Source organism: Manis javanica, chromosome X (genome assembly GCF_040802235.1).
Source record: "Manis javanica isolate MJ-LG chromosome X, MJ_LKY, whole genome shotgun sequence".
NCBI classification, from domain to species: Eukaryota; Metazoa; Chordata; class Mammalia; order Pholidota; family Manidae; genus Manis; species Manis javanica.
Window position 1 is genome coordinate 1,313,237 of NC_133174.1, and position 22,421 is coordinate 1,335,657.

Sequence of the window (22,421 nt, forward strand, 5' to 3'; positions counted from 1 at the left end):
TGCCAAACGGCAATTGGGGGAGTCTGTTAACCCAAAGCCTGCCCCGAGACCTGTTGGGGGGTGGACACTCGGTTGAATCTCCAGAAATGGACCTGGAGCCTGTGTTTGAGAAAAAGTGGCAAATTGAGCAGCCTTGTGTTTCCCCAGGCAGAGGGTGTTAGGGGCTGAGTTGCATCCTCGTAAAATTCATGTGAAGCCCTCACCCCAGGGCCTCAGAATGGGGCTGTATTTGGAGATGGGGTGTTCAAAGAAGGGATCACGGTAAGTGAGGTCATAGGGCAGACCCTGATCCCTTATAGGACAGGTGTCCTTATAAGAGATGAGGACACAGACATGCACAGAGGGACGACCCCGTGAGGACACAGGGAGAGGACGGCGTCCACATGCCCAGGAGGGAGGCTCAGGAGGCCCAGCCCTGCCCACACCTGGATCTTGGGGTCCAGCCTACGGGACGGGGGACATAAATAGGTGTTGTATGACACCCCCCACCCCCAAGTCTGTGGTCCTTTTTACGGCAGCTGAGCTGACTCCCTCCGTCTGGGACTGGGCATGTGCGTGCACACGTGAGTGTATGAATGGGCAGACAAGATGGGGTAGAGAGGGGTCTGGAGGAAAATGCCCTTCAGGCTGGTGTCCTGTCTGGGGCAGGTCCCGTCCCACAGTGACATCCAGACGCAGCCCAGGGAATCCGCCTCTGAGCCACCACATCCTGGGTTTTCCCCGGATTACAGGGACTTTGCTTGACCAGGAGTAAATCCCCTGGAAATAGGTGCCGTTTGAACACAGCTGGCCCTCAAGGATGTCGAAAATGGCAGAGGCGTGCCCGCGTGTGCCGACATGCACCTGGGCTCACGTCTGGCATCAGCCAGTAAGGATCACCCACCTCTTATTCCTCTGCATGGCTGCTTGACACAGACGCCCCTCTGTTGGGACTTGAGCTCCCCAGCCGGGGCTGGGGTCTTCGCCAGGAAGCCCCCTTGGTGGGAGGAAGTCGGCCTTCACCCCCTCTTGTGTGGCCTGAGCAGCCGAGCAATCGTGCGTACTGTCCGGCTGGGACGGTGGGTCATTTTATTTAGTGGTGCTTGGACAAGACACGATGCACTGTCTTCCTCGACCCGTTCCCCTTTGGATTCGACGCCCCAGGAGTGGATGGGAGACCCTCCCACGGGCGTTGTTCTCGGCCCCCCCGGGGCTGCACTGCTTGGTTCAAGGCTGGCCGTTTTCCCGGTCACACCAGCACAGGGGGAAGGGGCCACAGCACGGCTGCAGCCACGGCCTCCAGACGTTGTCCACCGCAGCCAGTGGCCGCGGAACCTGGCCAAGCATCTGGCGGTGCTGGTGCACGGCCTGTGCCACCCTCTCCATCACCTGGTAGAACAATGGCTCTGTGTCCGGCGTGAGGGCGTGTATCTCGGAAGGATCTCTGGAGAGGTTGAAGAGCAGAGGCGGGTCGTGGCGGGCCACCTGCTCCCCGGAGCATGGGCAGACCGCTCTCCCATAGCAGGCGCCGGCGCCGTCGGGCTGGAACACGGGGGTCTCATAGTGCACTTTCCACACTGTTCTTCCTGTGATTGGAAGAGAGTGGCAGAGGGTGAAGGAGGAATGGGGGCCTGGTGGGGTGCTGCCTCATTGATTCCCAGTGGCCGGGAGAGGGAGCAGCCCCAGTGTCCAGGGAAGGGTGGGTGGGTAGGCAGAGGGTGCTTCATGCATGGGAAGGAATACTACTCAGCCCTGAAGAGGAGAGGAGCCCCAACACGTGCACAGCGTGGATGGACCTGAACCCAGGGTGCTCAGGGAGAGACGCAGACACCCAGGCACACACGGGGTGGGGATCCATTCACAGGGAACGCCCAGAGCAGGTGCACACACAGAATGTGGATTCATGGCTGTCAGGGGCTGGGAGGGCTGGGGAGGCCTGCTCATGGGGATGGGTCTCTGGGAGAATGTTCTGGAACCAGAGTGGGGTGGTGCATGTGCTTAATGCCACAGGGTTGCACACTTTAAAATGGTGACTTTTACGCTATGTGGATGTTACAGGGGGCATATGTGTGCCCCCTCCCCGAAGCCCGTGTGTGGCAGCCCTGGCTCCCAAGGGGATGGTATTAAGAGGGGGGGCCTTTGGGAGGGGATAGGATTGAGATGAGGTTGTGAGGGAGCCCCCACGACAGGATCAGGGTCCTTCCAAGTGTCAGGAGGACTTGCTTTCCCTGTACTCCGTGCCCCACGTGAGGACGCAGGGCGAGAAGGGGCCGTCTGCCAGCAGAGGAGGTTCCCTGCTCGAACCCAGCCCTACAGCTAGCCTGGCCTCAGACTTCCAGTCCCTGGAACTGTGCGACACCGTGTCTGCTGTCCATACGCCCCCCGCAGTCTGTGGTATTTCCTTCTGGCAGCTTAAGACAGTGGGTTACAGGAGGGGGAATCCCTTCGTTAGTAGGTTTCCTAACAGATGCTCAGAGGTTTAAAACGACAATAGCTGTTCTCAGTGAGGCTGTGCCACGCTGCGCCCTGGCTGGGAGGGACCCAAGAAGATAGCAGGGAGGCGGGAAGGGGCAGCCCGCAGTCAGGGACCATGTCCAGGGTTGGAAGGCTGGCGCCAGACCCCCGCTGAGGATCAGGAAGGGACTCAGACTGAAGGGGAGGGGCTGCATCCGCCTCCTGGGGCATCCAGAGGGGGCTAACCTCGGCTCTTGGGGGAGGCCCCAAGCCCAGCGCCCATCCTCTGCACCCCTGCAGGGCAGCAGGTCTGGAGAAGCTCCCCCTGTGCCACCAGAGAGCAGGATGTGGTGGCCGTGCTTCCTGCAGGGGCAGGTGTGAGGGTGCCCCGGAGCCGCGAGGGAGATGAGGCAGGGTCTGGCTGCCCCTGGGATCTGGGGAGGAGGTCCCCAGGCGCCTGGCAAGTGTGTGCAGCCCAGAGGTTGGGGGGCCTCGGCGGGCATGCCTCCTGTCTGCAACAGCCACGTGTGTCCTGCTTCCGGGGCTGGCACCACTGGGGGTTGGTGTTTATACACCTGCGCCCTGTGATAAAAAACTCTGGTCTCTCTCTGCCTCTGAACACTGTGGTGACATGTCCAACAGCTTGGCTTTCTCGCCTGCCCAGTCGGGACAGTCACATCTACCTGCCCTTGTTTCCAGGGAAAAATAAGCTACAAGCTCACCTGGCTCGTGGTCCGTTTCTCTGCCCTAATGCAGCAAATGGACTGAGTGCAAAGAGGGCAGAAAAGGTCTTGGTGGGAGGAGGCTGGCCTGACGGTGCTGAACACACAGAAATAACATTGCAGAGGGCTAATGCCTGGTCAGGTGGTGGAGCGTGGCATGGAGGGCTGTGTGTGTGTGTGTGTGTGTGTGTGTGTGTGAGAAATAACATTGCAGAGGGCTAATGCCTGGTCAGGTGGTGGAGCATGGCATGGAGGGCTGTGTGTGTGTGTGTGTGTGTGTGTGTGTGTGTGTGTGTGTGTGTGTGTGTGTGTGTACGTGGGGGCTTGTTTCTGAGATCCAGTGCCTGAAGGGTGTTCTGGGTGGCAGGACAGCTCGTGCTGTGGCCCTGAGACAGGACTGCTCGCTCTGGAACGACAGGGCACACAGCTCAGCTGGAGACTGGTGCTTGCAGGGAGGCCGAGAGGAGCTGGCTCACGTCTCAGCAGGGCTCCGGGCTTGTTCTGGCCCGTGTGCATGCATGCGGTGGGGGGTCTTGGGCAGGGGGCTCCGCGTCCTCAGGACTGCAGGATGAAGGGTGGCCCCTGGGATGCCGTGGAAGAGCCAGAGCTCCAGAATATTCCACATAGACCTACCTCGAAATACAATGGAAACATCCTCTCAGTGACTACGACTTGGGGGGCCGTCATGGGGTGGCCTGGATGCAGGAGACTAGAGGGTGAATGTGGACTCCGTTATCCACGCTGCCAGGCACCCATGATTGCAGAAAGGGCCATGCGACTGGATGGCTGTTTTTAAAAAAAAACCTTCAAAGGGGGAATCCTTAACATGGAATCTGTGCACCCCAAAGATGTGCCAATAAAAATCAACCCAGATGATGGTAATCCTGAAAAGGATGGATGGCGAAGGACGGAGATTTAAACAAACAAAATGTGCAGTAACTGCCTCAAATAAGGTGGATTCCAAGTGTGGTAGAGTCAGACAGCTGAAGAATGCTTTTGTGGAATGGAGAAATGAGAGTGAGTGAGACCGCAGGGACTAGATAGGGCTTCCCGGGCCCTGGAGGAAGAAAAGAAGATTTAAAAAATGGAGTAATAGGTAAATGGAAATGAAGAAAGGTGGAGCTCTGGAATCAAAGACACAAAACAGAAACCCGTATCATCTATAACATTTACAAATAGAGTTCTTGGGAGGATCCAAGAGTGGGACTTTTGCAAGTGATTCCTAGAAACGGAAAACCTCTGCTAACTCCAGTTAGATGGAGTCATACATAGGGAGACAGTTAAAATAGTTGAATTATTTGCCAAGGGATGAAAGCCTTGGATGAAAGGCATACTTTCTACATGAGAATACATGTAGAAATACCCAATACCTAATGTGTTTGACGCTTACATTTGATTTAGTAAAGACACCAACCTGTCCCCCACGTTACTTTGTACACTGAATGCAACGCTAAGGCATACTCCACTGGGCTTTCAAAAAAATATACTTGTGCTTGATTTTGCAGTTTTCTTTTGGAAAGACAGTTGGGCCAAAATAGCCCAGACATTTTTGAAACGTGAGTTATTCAGTACACATATAGCTGCTGCTACGACAGAGCGAGGCTTGCTACAGGGGAGGAATCGTGTCAAGCTGGTCAAGACACATGGAAGCCGATGGGTATTAAGAAAACGTACGTGGAAGGTTAGCGACAGACTGGGTCATGTGTATGTGTGCACGTGAGAGTGTGAGTCGGGATGTGAGCATGAATGGGTTGCACTTGCGGGATGAGAAATGCCTCGCTTCACGTCATGGACAGAAACAGGAAAGCCAGGGAAAATCCCGTGGACAACGCCTAAGATGTAGGGAGCCTTCCCTCCCAGATGATGCTGTGACGGACAGCTGGGATGAGGTGGCAGGTCGCTGAGTGATGGGACAACACTGCCAAGGTAAGAAGAGTGCAAAAATAAAAGCCACAGGCAAGCAGAGGAGTGAATGGCAGCAGAGCCATGCCGAGTGCCTCGCCCAGCTACTCACTGTCCCGCTGGTACCACCGGGCTGCGTGCAGGAAATTCTCGCAGTAGTGGAACAGGAACTCGTGGTCCGAGTGCTGCGCCGTTCCCAGGAGCAGGGGCAGCAGGTCCCGGCCGTCCACCACCCTGCAGGAGGGGCACAGGGTGTCGGGGATGGCGCCAGGACAGCCTCAGCAAGCTTCCGTGGGTGGGTGCCGGGGAGGCCACCCGCGGCATTCGTGGACACACATCAGTTTGGCCGCAAGACCGTGGAGGACCCGGCTTGCTCTGCTGAGGTTACTGTCCCCAGCCTTGTCAGGGATGCAAAAATAAGAGGTGATGAGATGTCTCCCTGGTTTTCTGTCGGGCTTTCCGCCAGTACAGATTACCTCGTATTGCTCAAGACCTGAAACCATTCCTGTCTTGCACCGGGGTCCCTCCCGGCTTAGGAGAAAAGCCAGATTTGCTTTTGACTTGCAGGGATGGCTGGGTGCATTCATTGCATTTATGGGGCTGCCGGGTGCATTATTCCGGGAGGGGAAACATGCCTGTGTTTCTTTGTTACTTGCCCACTACTTCCTACAGGGTGAGCTTGTGCTGAGAAATACATGTTCATGGACATGGACCGTAACTGCACAGAGAGGTCAGTACAGCTTTGTGGGGAACTCAGGGGCCCCCGTGTATATTTCTTCTATCCTTAGAAAAGGTTCTCAAGATCTGGTGTCCCTGATTTTAATCATAAATATTGATGGCAGATTTTTGCAGATGCCTTGGACTTAGAGTGGCTGTAAAATGCAGATCTTACTCTCCTCTGACTTGACGAGTGTTGTCCATCGAAGTAGTGAATTGAGACCTCCAAGGTTTTACTTGGTCAGTTACCATGAAAAAAAAACCCATAAGTATATATATATATATGTGTGTGTCTTGTGTGTATACATGTGTTATTTCACCTCCAAATATGTATATTCATACAGGCATAAAAACATGCATGGTTTTCTGTGTATATACATTTGGAAGTGAAATATGTTTGTGAATTGATATATACATATATATTTCACCTTTATATATATACATAGACACATGAACATATATTTGTATGTTTATGTATATATATATATACACACATATTAATACATATATATATACACACATGTATATGTATTAATAAAATGAACTAACCAGCAATACATGGCTGAATTTATTTTGCCTTCTAGTAACACACACTTGCAGTGCACATGACATGCAAAATTTTAATCTTTAAAACAAATGATAAAGTCTAAATTAATTTGAAAAATTAGCCACCGATTAAGAAAAAATATCAACCAGAGACATGATAGTCAATGTAAGCAAAGAGAAAACAGGAGATTATAAAATAAAGATATGAAATATCTAACTTTTAGTGATGAAACAATGAAATTTAAAACATGTATGTTTATGTGTATGCATGTATGTATTTATATATATGGATAATAATATAATTTAAACTTATTTTCATTTCATTTTTCAAATGGCTGATAGTAATTCCTAGGGAACAATTTGGCTAAATTTATTAAGAGATCCCCTATAAACAGCCATGCTCTTTGACTGGAATTCAATTTCTAAGGGGTCTTTACTAAGGAGGTAATTGTGACAGGAGGTAAGCTGACATGACAGTATTTGTTTTAAATGTGAAATGAGTGCCCACCTAGAAGGAATGGTTGAAAGAAATACTGTGAAACCATTAAAATTTTTGTCTGTATACAAAGATTTCTAAATATATGTACATAAATATACATAACATTTAAAATGTGTCCTGATGAGACAGCTCTCTCTATATCACCTATATAGATATGATTTATATGTAGAAGCTATAGATGTATAGCTGTACACCTAGATCATATAGGTGAATGTCATGCAATTTATGATTATATAATCATACATATATGATTTTATGATCATATAATTATGATTATATACATCAATATGTCTTCATGTCTAGACTGACAAAATTATGAAATAATTTTTATTCTCTTCCTATTTTCCCCCAAATTATCTATAATTTTTAACTTAAGAAAAATCAGAATCATGTGATACATCACCACACTGCATGGAAAGGCATTTCTCGTGATGATTTCTCTGGTTAGAATGTTTTCAGTGCCAGTCATTGTAAAATGGGTTTTCCTTAAGAATCAGAAGGGAGATAGTCCTCTGTGTGTGAGACGAAGCAGACGCCTGATCCGAATCACAGGCCATCTAGGCATTTTCCCAGATTTTGTGGACGCAAGGGGACAGTGGCCTTTCACACAGCCGTCTCCGTGCAGAGCTCAGTTGTTCTCCCTGGCTGTTCCGTACCTGTCCTGGGGCACCTCGCCGCCCCCCAGCTGGACCACGGTGGGGAACACGTCCATCAGGCTGGTGGGCTCGCCGATCACTCGTCCGGCCTGCAGCACCCCGGGCCAGCGGACTATCCCTGGGACCCGGATGCCGCCTTCCCAGCCACCCATGCCTTTACCACCTGCATTTAAATGTGAACAGAAAAGAACATGGTTAAAAATTCATAAATGGTGGCTTGTCCTGATGATTCCACCTACCTCCTTGCTTTAAAATTCTCTCTCTCCTGTCTGTCTGTTTTAACCATGTGCCAGTATTTAGTTCCTCCCTGGCTTGGATTTTATAGCTTTGATTGACCTGGCTGTAGGTCTTCCAGTCGCTGAGGGACCGACCCCAGGGCATTGCAAAATCCCCCAATTGCCTGAATCAGCAGGCAGATTTTCTAGGAGGAAGAAATTGTGCTGATGGTAATGTCTTCTCTCACTCCTGTTCTCGCCGTGGCATTGGTGTGTTCCAGAGCATAACCTTACATGGGATGCACCTGTGCATGTTGGCGTCTGTGCTACTAAGCTTGTCATCCCCCCATCACCACGAGCCTTCACTTAGTTCAGTCTCCCTCCCCATGTCACTGAAATGCCTTCCTTGGGAGCCCATCCTGTATTGCTCTTGACGCTTCACCTTTAAGGGTTGTTTGATCTGGGTTGAATTGTTCCCCACCCCCCAAAAACCGACGGGGTTGTAACCTCTAGGACCTCAAATTTGGAAAGAGGATCATTTCCTTTGGAAATAGGAAATTGTAGAGTCAGACCCTTCCCCTGCCAGTGTGAAGAACCTTAGGGAGGCTTTCATGTATTTAATTTGCACATGTATATTCTCTTTTATGTATGTAACAGACTGATGCGTGTTAGTCATTATACCAATGCCAGTCTAAACGAATTTTTCACTGATTAAAAAAACTAAGCTTTAAGTGAAAAAAAAAGCTGTGCCACGTATATATTTTTTGGCAGCATGTTTTAGAAACTTTGTGGTCCACCCATAATGATGTGTCTGTGATCAATAGATCCTAGTGTGAATATAATGTGGATAGCATGGGTGCTCAGTCCCCTTGAATACATTGTCTGGATGTAAGATTCAAACTTGAGTCTATCAGCAGATGAATGGATACATGGAATATTATGTGGTCCTAAAAAAAGGAACAAAGGGCAGATACATGCTACAGCGTGGATGAACCTGGAAAACATTACGCTGGGTCAAAAAATCCAGGTGCAAAGGACCAGATATTGCCTGATCCCATTTGAAATGTTTGGAATTAGGGAAATACAGACAGACAGAAATACGTTAGCCATTGCCAGGGGATGGGAGTAAGGGGGGAATGGAAAATGATAGCAAATAGGGACTGAGTTTCTTTTTGAGGTGATGAAATGTTCTAGAATTAATAGTGGTGATCATTGTGCCAGAAACCACTGAACTGTGCAGAAAAATTCAAATCTGAGCATGACAAATTGTAATTCCTGAATAGAAGGGCAAAACCCTTGTTCAGAAGTGTTTGCAGTCTCCCTTGAGGTGAACGGTCCCATTCCAAGGGAGCGGCTGGGAATTATAGGGAAGAGAGAAAACCTGTAGATAAGGATCTGGAATCTGTCAACCTTACCTTTATAGATCCCATTCCAGCCCCCATATTGGTTATTTCCCATTTGAGCCTCTAAAGATCCCCCGTGATCTGACGTGAAATAAACGAGGGTGCTGTTGGTCAAACCTTCCATGTCCAGCGTATCAAGGATCTGACCTGCAAAGAAGAGATGCGTTTGAGCCGCTCAAAAGAGAACATTATGTTAAAGCAAAGTATTCAGGCTGTGCTGTAGCATCTTGGAACTCTCCATGAGAATGAATTCTTTAGTGTGAATGCATCACGGACTGAATAACAGTGTCATTGTGCTGGCCTGAGCAACATGGACCTCAGATTGACATGGGTCTTTATATAGGTCCTCATTCTTCTTCCAAAAAGTTAAAGGCAAGCTACCAGGGTGCATACTGCATTGGACAAAATTGCAAAAATGTACAAGCCAAGGCAAAAGGTTATTGAGAAAACAGGATAGGGGCCAAGAGGGTCCAGGGGGAAGGCTGAAAATGTACATGGGTGGACAACAGTTTCCAGTGGTGCGTCCAGGCTATTAACGAAAGGGAAGTCCTATTGTTGCAATTCCCAGTGTCTATGATTTTCTTTTAATTGGTTAAGAAGAATGATATTGTTCTATTTCTCACAATAGACAAGAGTTTCTCCCGACCTGCTTCTGGATGAGACCTGTGTGTGCCATGAATGCAACTATGACCCTAGATACATCCTTTTATTGAATGCCTTTTACTTTTAACCCAACTATGTCTGTATATTTAAAGTGTATCCTTGTAGGTTGGGTCTCCTGTTTTTATTTAGTCTGACAGTCTCTGCACTTTAATTGCTATTGCAGAGTATTTACATTTAAGACAACAGTGCACACCGTTAGCTCTATGTCAACCATATTGCTCTGTTTTTCTTCTTTGTTCTGTCTGTTCATTACCATTTTTTTCTTTATACTTTCTTCTAGATAAAGATTTTTAAATGTGTGGTTCTATTGACTCTTCTGTAGAAAAATTTACTTTATATAAATTAATACAAAAACATATCAATATATGAATTAATATATTTCTCGTTGAAGAAAACTTTTAGGGTTACAGATAAGCCGAGCAATACTGTAACTGATGCACCCATATTGATACACTAATATTCACCAATAATTGTTCACATTGTCGTTCGCTGTTGGTGGTGTACATTTATGGCTTTTGATAACTGCATGATGTCATGTATCCAGCATGATTGTGTCACACAGAAGTTTCGCTGTCTTAAAAAAATCCCCCGTGTTCTACTTTCCTCTGATGCTACAATGATTTTCATCTAAAGAAATTATCACACAGTTGCTTGTGAGTTTTAAATGGGGACAGAGAGAATGAAGACACTGAAAAGATTCTTTCAATGGCTCATCACGAGTTCCTTGTCTTAAGGAAGGTATGGGGTTTTCAATTCTGTAGCGTAAAATTTTCTGTCTTCATGACTCAATAAGTACTTGATTGCCAAAATCTGTGCATGTATTCATTTAAAGTGTTTTTTCCCAAGTAGTGCCATTGCGAATTCAATTTTAAACACTCAGCGTTTGACATCACATACACTGGCCTGTATGTTCCAATGATTCTTAATCTTTTGCATCCAAGGGCCTCTAGTGGCCATGAGGAGTCAATTTGTCCTCAGGCGTGAGGCTAGCCTCCCTGGGGAAGGAGTGGGACATGAATAATTGCACTAGCATCTTAGAACATCCATCATTTCCCCCCCAAAACCTCATTCGCATCATGCATTTTATACTCCAAGATGATGTTTTCAAAAGATTTTTTAAAGTACATTTCCCCCTAAAATCTCTTGACTACAATTATTCTGCAGGGTCTGGCCCTCTGGGCTCACCATTACATAAAGCCGAGGGTGTCCGTATCTATGCGTTTCCTTGAACACTGAGTCACTCCAGAAATGTTCCTGTCTGGCATGGCAGGTGCTCTCCTAAGCCCAGGGGAGAACAAGGCAATCTTCTCCCCCAGGGAGGCTTTGGGAGAGATAAAAAAAATCAGACCATGTAAAACAGCATTAGGGAGAGAAACAGAGGAAACAGGGTGATGGATACTATAAATCTCGTGGCCCCTAACAGTCAATAACAGTGCAATACACTGACCCAACCTTGTTGACTTTTCCCTTAATGAAGCTCATCTTCTGGTTATTTATCTCCTTTTCTCCTCCAGTTTCTGAATAAAGAAATGCCATTTTCCTGAAAGGCAACAAGTGTGCTGATGTGGCCACGGGCTGACATTCCATTGCACATTTTCCCCTGCAAGAATCACTTACCCACCATCCAGTCCATCTCCTGTACGTTGTCCCCGTAAAGACCATGCAGACTGTTCCCCAGAAACTTCCCAGTAGTAACGAGAGGCGTGTGGACGTGCAGGAAAGAGACAAAGAGGAGAAAGGGTCCTTGCTTATTCCTAAGAATAAATACAATGTGACTGGTCATTTATTTATTTATTTTTGGTGAAACAGGGATTGAGGTCCCAGAGATGCAAAATACAGAGATAGACCATTGCATCATTACGCAAGAATCTATGCTGGCGTGCCCTCCACGATCAGATGCATGAAACTCCTGTTCATTTCTTGGGTTTGAGAATTATTAGTGGGATAACATTTCCCTTCCAAAGTCTATTGAAAAACGAACACTGCTTTTAGACATCTTTTTTTCTTGAAAATTATCATTTTATAACTCTTTATGCTTCTAACAACTGTATCTAATAGAACGCCAGACAGCCATCTCAATTATGCTGGTCAAGTATTTCAGTATATCTTCTTGACTCAAACCTTAGCTCATGGACTAAGGGGTATTACATACCCAGTTTCCTTTATATTTGCTGTCAAGCAATAAAGATCAGGACATGACATTGTTACAAACAAACACATTTAAAATGTGATGTGTATCAGGTTATTAATTTCAATTTGATATCCTCTATCTAGGCAATGTCTCACCTTCTCCCTCTCAACATCCATCCTTATGGTCTAATCTACAGACACAAAGTACAGAAACAAAGGTTTTAGACTTATTTGGGGACGTATGAGGCATACCCATTTTAATTCAAAAGCTAATCACCAGAGTCATACCTGACTGCTATTAAGCGATCCCATGAAAAACCCTCTAAGAATGTTGTGCAACAGGATCAGAACCTCATCCCCACCAGCTTAGTTGGGGTGCGAGGGTGTCCTTCCTTCCCTGGAACACCCACTGGGGAGCATGGAGCTGCCTGTTTTGTGTGGCTTTTTATCATTGTCCCCTTGCTGTTGATGGAGTAAGATCCTTCGTCACTCACATTTACATCTGGCATAAAGTTATCAGTAAGACATAATAGTCCTGGTGATAGAGCTTTAAAAAGACTTAGGCTTTATTATAAAGGCTGTTCATGTGATTCAGGCTGTTATGCTAGTTACACAGAGTCCGTGGTCATTGAAGTGCTTATTGAAAAGGACTGGCCCCGCAGTAGAAGGGGGCGGTGGTCAATTTCCCATGATCCGTCCCTTGTTTCAATGGACTTGGTCAAGATGGGCTCAACTGAGTGCCATCCATGCCCCATTTTACCAAAAAATGTCTTTCCGGGTCAGGATCATTTCTCCATTCATTCAAATCCCCGTTACAGAATAAGACTTCCCCAAACAAGCAGAAGGCTAGGGTGAAGCTGACCCTTCAAAGCTCACCTTTGGACAAAGGAGGAGACCTCTTTGAGAATAAGAGACGTGGTCCTTTCAAAGCGCATGGGCTGCTCGGTGACGGTGTGATTTCTCATGAGAAAGCAGTCCGCATGGACGATCAGGACACCCACAAAATACGAAGCCATAAAGAGTAAGATAGCCACAATGGTCAACCAGATGACCGGTGTCCACGACCACGAGGCCAGGCGGGCAAGTTTCCCGGCCGTGAGCGTCAGGGCTGCAAAGGCCATGATTTGGAAGTAGAACTCGACTTTGTGCTCCAGGGCTACCCGCTTCTCTGACATTTCCCAGTGGACACAATCTCCCATCATGGAAAATGGCATTCCATAGAAGTGGTCGAATCCGTGGCTGAGTGGATGGTGGCAATGATCGCTGGAAGACTCGCAGTTGAGACCCAGATGCCATTTTCCTGAAAGGCAAGAAATTCGTAGACAGGACACCTGGCTGACCATCACTTGGGAAGTAGTCATTGCGTGCTTGCCATGTTTCCCAGCACCCGGCAGGTGTGGGTGCAGCGGGCCTGGGGATGAGGTGGGTGGGGAGTATTGGCTGTTATTTGCCCTACGACCTGGACTTCTTGTTTCAGGGGCATGAGGAACCTGTGTGGCCGCATTGTAGGGTGCATGATTTCCTGTGCTGCTGTCACAAATGACCGTAGACATAATTCCTTAAAACAATAAGATTTCATGCTTTTCCAGCTCTGGAGACCTGATGTCTGAGGGCCAGGTGGGCCAGGCTCCAGGGAAGGTCCCTTCCTGCCTCTTCCAGATAATAGTGGCTTCATAGAGCATGACTTTCAAGTTTAATGAATGAAAGATGCTTTCCTACCCTGCACTCATGGTTGGGGTATTGATAGAGACCCTGTGTGTGTCCCCACCACCCAAATACTGTCTGTCATCTAGAAAACCTCACCTGGTTTCCAAGGATATTCCACAAGGATAGAGTCTCTTGTCTTGAAAACTGATAATGAGCCTGCTGGATTTCAAGTTCAAGGTACCAGCTAGTCTTGCTCTAAGTGATCAATCAATGATACTGTTAATAAAAGTTATTCCTCTAACATGATAATGATAGGGACAGCATGGCCTCTGTCAAGAAACTGTCATCCTTAACTTTTATTTCATTCTATACACGGTGTGGTTTGTTGACATACAGAAAGATGCACATGCAATGTATGGCAGCATGGAGGGAAGTACTGAAAATGGTTACTTAGTGCATCAGCAAATTGTATGAAATGCCAAATATTTCCTGACGCTGATATTTCCTGAGCATCTTCTTTGCACCAAGCAATGTGGGTGTCATAACATCATTCCTGCATGCGTGGAGCTCTCTGTCTACTGGGAAATCAGGCTCCCTCACAACGTCTCATTTCCAAACTTTTTAGTGGCAAATACGCTCCATGCAAAGGTAATGTGCTTAATACTTAAAAATGTACATACCGATGAGTCCTGTGGCATAGCCTTTCTCTTTTAATATTTTTGCAAAAGTTGTTTCATTTGTTGGAAGGCCACCAGACACTCCAGTCCACTGAAGAACACGATACCCATTACTGGAAACCATGCCTGTGATGAATGATGTTCAAAGGAGGGTTAACATCACACACCAACGTTTATCACTTTCATTATTTTTAAATTTAGAATATGTGCTGAAAATCTCCGTTACTCAAAACTGAATCGAAAATTTACTTCCAACACGGCTTTGTCTCATGGGTTGCATTTTTAGCAGCAGAGGAAATGATTAATTAATTGAAAAAGATTATGTGAAGATTTATTGTCTTGTCATACACAAAAACATTCATGGTTAGTTATTTTTGAATTTACTGAGATTTATTTCCCTGGGAAGGATACACACACACAACAAAAGAGAATTACATAAAAAGAGGACACTTAAAAATGGTTTTATGATTTCACCTAACTCTCGATGTAATCAGGTGGTTCTCAAAATTGTCCGACCATTGCAATCACTTGGGCAGCAGCTTCAAGATATTCTGACACCTGGTTATCACCCCAGAGGTTGTGATCTTAGTTGGTTTCGGGTGGAATTTGGCTTTGGAATGTTTGAAAGGTGATTTGAATGTGCTCCACAAGGTGGGGAACCATGGATATAATTTATCCTGACCCTGATACACCCAGGGCCTCTACCCAAGTGTTCAAAAAATGTAGGTTCAATATTTTTCTAAAGCTCTGCACTGTAGTTGAGAACCACTGGCTTAGAGGATGCTGTAAGCCTCCTAAACCATGTTGATGAATGCAGCTCAGTTTTACTGGAGACGATTCCAGAGACGATACAGAAAGTGAATATAGTGCTCAAGGATCATCATTTGAGAACTTCGATTCTTTGAGATTTTCCAAAACTTAAAAATGCATCTGGTTCTACAAAGATGAACAGAAGCTAAATAGCTGTTGTGTTGTTAACAAAGACAGCTGAAGTTGGCCAGTATTTTTCTTCTCTAGGTCATGAGAAGGTGTCAGATACCCATAGATATATATGAGGGTCTGTGAGGGTCAGTTTGATTGTCAGCATGGCCAGGCTACAGTCTCTTGTTATTCAAACACTAATCCCCTAGTCTAGGTATCGCTACGAAGGTCTTTTGTAGATGTGGTTAACATTTACAGTCAGTTGAATTTAGCTCAAAGAGATGACCCTTGATAAGGTGCGTGGACCTCATCCAATCAGTTGAAGGTCCAAAGATAGAGAAGCGTATTCTGCCTCCAGACTGCAGTATCACATCCTTCTGGGGTTTCCAGAATCCTGCCAGATTCCGGATTTGCTGGCTTCCAGAATCACAGGAGCCAATTCCTTAAGATAAATCTCTTAGGTGATAGATGCTTGATAGAAAGATGATGGACGGATAGGTAGGTAGGTAGGTAGGTAGGTAGGTAGACCTTATTGCGTTTCTTTCTTTGGAGAATGCTACTGTGGGTCTGAAGCATCCCTTGTCCTTCTCCACCACCCAGGAGTCAACTTCCTTAGCCTCAGTAGAAGGATGTCAAACAGTAATGTTATGACATTAAAATTTCAGTGTTCACAAATAAAGTTTTATTGGAACACACATGCTCACTGTGGTGTGTGTGCCATATAGATGTTATCCAACTACAAGGACAAAGTTGTGTAGCTGCAGCAAATTATATAGCCTGCACAGCCAAAATTATTTAATATCTTCCCCTTTTACAGTAAATGTTGGCCAACTCCTGCCTTATATGGTTATCGATGTTACAGTGCAATGAGGCAAGCCCTTCCATGTCACGTTGTCACCTATGGGGCTCTCTCCTCTTACTGACTCCAATCTGATGGTAACTTTGACACCTGTGTTAGAGGAGTTAAGGGGGGCATGTTCATCTCCAGGTCTGGAGTTAGATATGAAGAAGGACAAACCTGATCGGAGAGGGTATCTGCCCGTTAGGAAAGCGGCTCGGCTTGGGGTACACACGGACGCGGCAGCGATGTGCTGGGTGAGTCTGATGCCGTCCTCTGCCAGGCGGTCGATATTTGGAGTCCTACAGAAGAAAATATTAAGACTTTCATTCCTTAAACACACAGAAAGGCTTTTCCAGAAGCATAGGTACAGGAAATCTGCCCATCAGTGCTGAATACAACAGTCAAGGTGTTCTTAGGCATGAGTAAAAGGCAATGGCCAGAACTTCAAATAGCTCCTGAAACACCGTGGAAACGTTAACTCGATTCTACATTATTTATCCAGTTTCCCCAACACACTATTGGAACTGAGATGGACTTGGTGGAATATCTGGAGTGGGCGGTTCAGAGGTGCCTTCTACCCTGAGACCCACGGTTTTGATTGGAAGATCCGACCTCATGGCAAGCAATACATTGTAGGGAGGATTCGGACAAAGCGTCCTGGTGGTACCTGACCCGGGTCTCCACGGGTCATTGTGAGCAAGGTAATGGGGTAAGTCCCTTCTAAGACAACCCGACTGGTAGTGACACATGCCGTGACATATGTGGGCGAGGAGGAGGCGGACTTCTCTGAAGCAGTTTCTCGGTCATACCTGAGCCGGTTGGCTTGGCTTGAGGGGCGGAGATGGGAATGGGGGGTGAGCTCAGAGGCAGCAGCAGTGATGTTTGAAACCCTGTGCATGATGGACTGTGCTGATGGAAATCACATTTAAGAGCAAAACGATTCATCGTAGGTAGCATGAATTTGAGCTGGAGTTGGTGCTGGTGTGGGAAGAAGGAAGGGCTGATTGGTGTATAAAGAACGAGAATGCTGCCAATGTTTGGATTGCCCGTATCAAAGGCTGGACACATCATCTGCGGGGTCTGCACCGGGGGCACCGGGTAAGGCATTGTGTACTCCTTGCCTTAAAGTGGTGTTGCCATAGCAGCCGAGGTCTCCGATACCAAGATCATCTGCCATCAGGAGAACGATGTTTGGACGGGAAACAGGTAAATCCCTGCAGGCTGAGGGCTTCAAACTGAGAAGCACACCCATCATTGCAGCCAGCCAGGCCCTGCAAGACACGCTCCCCAAAATACTTAATGCGGCTTTGCATTTCAAGGGCATTAATTCTGCAAGTGAGAAGTTAGAGTCCCTATTTTCATGGACTTTGATTCTGTCATCCCACCGCAGAAGAGGTTCAGCACCTCTCGGAGGTATTTGATTTTTTTGGTTAAAAACAACATACATTCTCGGCAGTGTATTTGGACTTTTCAACATGTTTTTTTGGGGGGGAATGCCCTGGAATCTGTGTTAGGTGATGATTTATGGAAAAGCCTTCTTTGTAGTTTCTTATTATGTAAGGATGGATGACGTCCCCAGAACAGGTGCAGCCCTTTGTCCTTTGCCGCTTCCCCTACTTCCTTCAAGAAGTAAATGGTGTTGAACGGGGACATGTGTGGCACCTTCTCAGGATATGAGCCAGTGAACAAGCACAGAGCCAGGTAGGAGCACAATGCCTGGTCATTCTGAGTCCATTAAAAGTCTCTGTTTAGCGTGAATGTGAAAATACCTGAGGCTGATGCTTTAGATCCCTGATATCCTAAAAGAACTGGGTCTTTCGAGGTGATGGAGCGCAGAGCAGAAACCCCTGGCAGTGACAAATCGGGAGGAACGGCCACAAAGGTTGGCGGCTCCCCCATCGGCCACCACCCTCACCCCTGGAGCGGTGGCTTCAGGACAGACCCTCTTTACGGATGCCGACACGGGCCTGGGCATGAACAGCAGGGTGAAAGCATTCCTCATCCTGAGTGTCATGAAATAAAGATGGGATCTGAGTCTCCAAAGACGGTTTTTGGGGCTCCCCAGAAAACCAGAGATCATGGTTTGGGAAGAGGGATACAGCATCCGTTCCAAGGGGCTCTGGTCAGGGGTCATGGAACGGTGTGTTAACCGGGGGTCCCATGCTCTGTCTCCCAGATTTAGAATCACTTTCCAACTGAGCAACTATACCCTTTGCTGTCAATATGTTGTGAGAACGTGACAGGAATCGGAACCAGAGACAGAAACAGATAGATGATAGCACGTAATCTTATCTTACCAAGAATGTTCCAGATGTAACATGTCCTCTACCCTTCGATGTCCTGTAAGAAATACGGGGGTCTTTAATAACAGCAGAAAAGTGGCTACTTCAATAACTAAATAAACTAGTATGAGACAAAGAGGACAGTTGGACCCTTTCAGATGCTATGAATCAAAAACTGAACACAATGATTAAAAGCTCAAAAACGAATGCTCGTTCCCACCAAAAAGGATTTCAAAATGTTGAACCATGTGTTAAGAAAGTAGACCACGTGTCTGTCCGAGGCCAGATGATACATATATCTGGCTTTTCAGTCCGTATGGGACTGGCTACTCTTACTTCACTCGGCTGCTGCGGCGAGCAGTCACCTGATCGAATATTGCCATTTTCCAGAAAAACAACAAAACAGACGGGCTTTACCCATGGGCCTCGGCTTCTTGGACCTTGATGTAGAAGGTGAAAGTGAAAAGAAAAGAGAATGCAAAAAGAAATAGTATGTTTATTGATAAGAATGATCTCCAATATATATTTTTTAGTTGGGGTAAAGACATATAGCAAAATTTACCAATTTTACCATTTTTTTAAGTGCACAGTGCTGGGGCACTGCACATGTTCACATGTTGGGCATCCTCCCCTCTTTCCATCTCCAGAATTTTGCATCTCCCCAAACTGAAACTCTGTCCCCATGAAACACTAGAATCTCACCCCCTCCCCAGCCCCTGGTCCCACCATCTATTTTCCGTCTCTGTGAATTGGATGATTCAAGGGACCTCCTATACATGGACCTTCAGTGTTTGTCCTTTGACCAGCTTATGTCCCTTAGAATAATGCCTTTAAGGTTCATCCATTTATAGCAGGTGTCAGGACTCTCTTCCTTTTTAGGGCTGCATAATATTCCATTGTATGCATGAGCCATGTTTTGTTTCTATCCCATATATTTTCATGAAAAAGTAAGACATTGTTTGGTCTGCTCCTATCTGTGTAAAACAATCACAGGAGATGGAGAAATACATATATTGGCTCATCTATGCAATGATCTGATGGCATGAACTGCTTTCCAGGAACTAGTGAAAACTCGCCGTGGGAGAATCTGACCCTGGGTCAACGTTCCGGCTCTGTTTTCCTGGAAATCGCTGGGCTTCTTCTCACTTTTCCAGTGATTGTGGCTGGTCATTGTTATACCTGACAAGTTATCCTTGACTCTCTTATATTTAACTTATAATCACCAGTAAAAAATCATATGAGGTGTCATTTTACTAAATCTTCAGCGTCCTTCTGACATGATAGGCTCTCTCTTGTTTAGCTACACAAAAGGAGACTATTTTTCTATTCAACTCAGCATGTTATCCCTTAGAAAGCTGCATGCTTTGCTGCAGATGGACTCGAATGGTGGCTGCCAGGGGCTGGGGCTGGGGCAATGGGGCAGATATTGCTTAAGAGGGCAAATTCACAATAAGGCCTGGGGATGCAATGCATAACCCAGCGACGGTCACCAATGATACTGAACCATAAAGCCCCGAGTTGCTAAGAGACTACATCTCAATTGTTCAACACACAGGAAAATAAATGGCAATTGCGTGACGTGATGAAGGTGTTAGGTCAGGCCGACTGTAGGAATGCTATTGCAATATATGAACACATTAACTCCACAGGCTGTCGGATCAACCTTACACCATGTCACCTGGGAATTATGCCTCAATTAAAAAAAAAAAGGTAGAGAACAAGAGAAAGAAAAGCCCCTCCATGAAGTGTATAAGCCAGAATCTAGCCTCTGATTTTCTTCAGGGGACAGGGAATGAGAATCCGCACTTCCTGGCTGGCCTCCTCCCCGGGGGCAGCAAGCCTGCCTTTGTCACGGTGTTTCGGTTCTGTCCCCAAACCCGGTGTGGCTCTTACCCCAGGCGCCTCTTCAACATCCCGTCCACCTGCTCTGAGATGGCCAAGAATCTCTTGGGGTGACATTTCCCACTCTGTATCCTTTTTTTAAAATTTAATCTGACTGTGCATCCCTCCCCTATGGGGATCTGTCCTTGAGATGTTGTTTTTTTCATCTTTTAAGAAATTTGCTTCTAAAGTGTTGCCAGAGAGTTTCAAAAGCCTCAGAGGGCCCAGAGAGGGCATGCTGCAAGGGGGGCAGCCCTGGCCGGAGGACGGTGCCTGGCTAGTGCCAGGCGGGGGTGGGGGAGGCACATACCTCAGTGTGGCCCGTCGGCTGGTTCTTGGGGGACCGGCTCCCTGTGCCAGGGGACTGTGCACACCGGTTCTGAGTCGCAAGCCTCTCCGGCCGCTGCACGCATGTGCACAGCTCCGTTTCCAAAGCCACAGCCAGGATTCCACAGAAGCCAAGCTCGGTTGTTTCAGGGGAGGGGCAGGACGTCTCAGGCTGCTGCCCACAGCCCTCTCTCCAGGTTCCACAGAGCAACTTCTGTTCTTATTTACAAAATGTAACCCTTGCGGAAGGATCCCAGACAGCAGGATTCAGACGAGCCCCAGACACGGACTCTTGCATTCCCAAGGAGGTGGGAGCCCTCCTGACCTTGGGTCATCCCAAGGTGGGAAAAGAGTTGCTTTAAAAAATGCCTCTTAAACAGTCCTTAAATTTCATAGTTGTTGGTTTTTTCTCTGTCTAGAATCTCAGAAAATTCTAGGGAGAAATTTTTCTTTAGCTGCAACTACCAGTACATGCAAATAGCTGCTCAACTCCCTAACTAACAAGTAGATCTGCAAAGTCCTTTTGGGCTTTATGGTGCATTTTTCCCCCTTTTCTATTTTCTAGAGACCACATTCTTGCCTATGGTAATGGAACATATATTTCAGACCATGCCAGCGGTATAAAGTAGAGATGATTTTCTTTTTTTTTCAAAGAATTTTCCAAGTAAGAACTGTCTGCATTGGTCCGAGCTAAATCCTATAAAAACATCCATCCTTCAAGGCCTTCATGCACATTTACTCGGCGGCCTGAACATTGTGTTGTTTTGATTTGAAACTCATGCCTGTCAATAACCCTCTTATCAGTACAGAGCTGTGCAAACCTTTATGCATCCTGCCAATCATGGGAAGGCGGCCTGGGAGCCGGTTACGTGGGGTCACCTACTGCTCCCGGCCAGGTCTCCTAAGTGACATTGCTGGTCAGGAAAGGCTGCCAGAATGTGTTTTGTTCTCTTTTGCACAACTTCATTCAACAGGAGACACATTTCCCGGATGCAAATCAGACAGACGGCCAGTTGGCTTGAACTGAGCACGTTTCTCTGCTTTGTGTTGTCTGCCACAGCCCTGCCGACTTTGGCTAATTCTCTGTGGGGTGTCTCGCGCCCTGGAGGGTGTTGAGCCCCGTCATTGGTCATTGTTCTGCTCCCACCAGATGCCAGGAGCTGCCCCCGCCCCCCGACCTTCTCCAGTTATGTTAGAGTTATCCTGGGCCGAGGGGGTAATGGTTTCCTGTTACGGTTTGCGAAGGGAGTAACTCCTTGTGGGCAAGAATTCGCTTTCTGCAGCCGCCCTCCGCCTGTTCCGTTTCCCTGTTCCCGGCCCCGCTGGAAAGTCTCCAGGGTGCTCAGAGTAGGGCATTTGGGTGCCACACAAGAAGACAATTTGAAATCCAAGCCCCTGGAGTGAGTACTTCAGTTGGGATGTTAGCAAGTGAAGAAAAGTAACCATCAGGATAAAATGTATATTTTCTTTTACAGGACAAAATGTCTTATATGGTGCCATATTTTTTTAAAAAAAAATCTATGGAAAGCTGTTTTTCATTACAACAATCTTCAACTCTTTGGAACGGCGCCCAACACATCTTGGTAAAAGTGTTGCCCTAAGTGTTATTTCTCATAATTAGCAAACCTTCTCATCTTTCTGGAATGTGGATCCCTCATCCATTTCTGAAGCTGTGTGAATCAGTATCTTGTAAAAGTGTTTGCTTCTGGTTTTCAGTAACTACAGGTTTCCTGAACTGAAAATGTATATCTTAAATCTTAAGAGAAAGTCCTTAAAACCTACCAGTGGCAACTGCAAAAAGCGGAGGAAAAGGTCCCATCAGAGGAATGAAGTGACCCGTGTTCTTTTAATGGAATGGTGTCAGTCACACACTGGAGTGTAAGCCAGCTGGGGCCCCCTTCTCATTTTTAACAAAGTGGGGGATTGGGAAGAGAAAAGTCCCCTAAGGCAGCTTTGTTA

At 46.8% G+C, this 22,421-nt stretch overlaps 1 protein-coding gene and 1 long non-coding RNA gene across 11 annotated transcripts in view; one reads left to right on the forward strand and one right to left on the reverse strand.

The window, feature by feature from the left end:
• Positions 1-22,421, forward strand: part of LOC108406530 (uncharacterized) — a 42,477-nt gene that overhangs the window by 1,892 nt on the left and 18,164 nt on the right. The gene's annotated exons all lie outside the window — the stretch shown is intronic.
• Positions 950-21,169, reverse strand: ARSL (arylsulfatase L). Of its 3 annotated transcripts, XM_017675265.3 has the most exons (11): positions 20,446-21,169; positions 18,270-18,312; positions 17,094-17,243; positions 16,150-16,271; positions 14,214-14,336; positions 12,763-13,186; positions 11,374-11,510; positions 9,106-9,240; positions 7,476-7,638; positions 5,170-5,291; positions 950-1,565 (listed from the first exon to the last, which is right to left on the reverse strand). In XM_017675265.3, exons 2-11 carry the CDS (start codon positions 18,290-18,292, stop codon positions 1,207-1,209), a joined length of 1,758 nt encoding a protein of 585 aa, XP_017530754.3. In that variant the 5' UTR covers positions 18,293-18,312; positions 20,446-21,169; the 3' UTR covers positions 950-1,206. The 3 variants fall into 3 exon arrangements, with proteins under 3 accessions (XP_017530754.3, XP_036869309.2, XP_036869308.2); XM_037013413.2 differs by lacking the exons at positions 18,270-18,312; positions 20,446-21,169 and having other exon boundaries at positions 1,030-1,565; positions 17,094-17,449; XM_037013414.2 differs by lacking the exons at positions 16,150-16,271; positions 17,094-17,243; positions 18,270-18,312; positions 20,446-21,169 and having other exon boundaries at positions 12,763-13,788; positions 14,214-14,297.

Excerpts from the sequence above, each read along its gene's own strand:
- ARSL (XM_037013413.2), bottom strand. The coding sequence starts at position 17,449 with ATGTTGAAAAGTCCAAATACACTGCCGAGAATGTATGTTGTTTTTAAC. Across the intron at positions 14,337-16,149 it reads CAGATACCCTCTCCGATCAG|GCATGGTTTCCAGTAATGGG; the intron begins GTTTGTCCTTCT and ends CATTCATCACAG. Across the intron at positions 1,566-5,169 it reads CCGGTGGTACCAGCGGGACA|GAAGAACAGTGTGGAAAGTG; the intron begins GTGAGTAGCTGG and ends TTCCAATCACAG.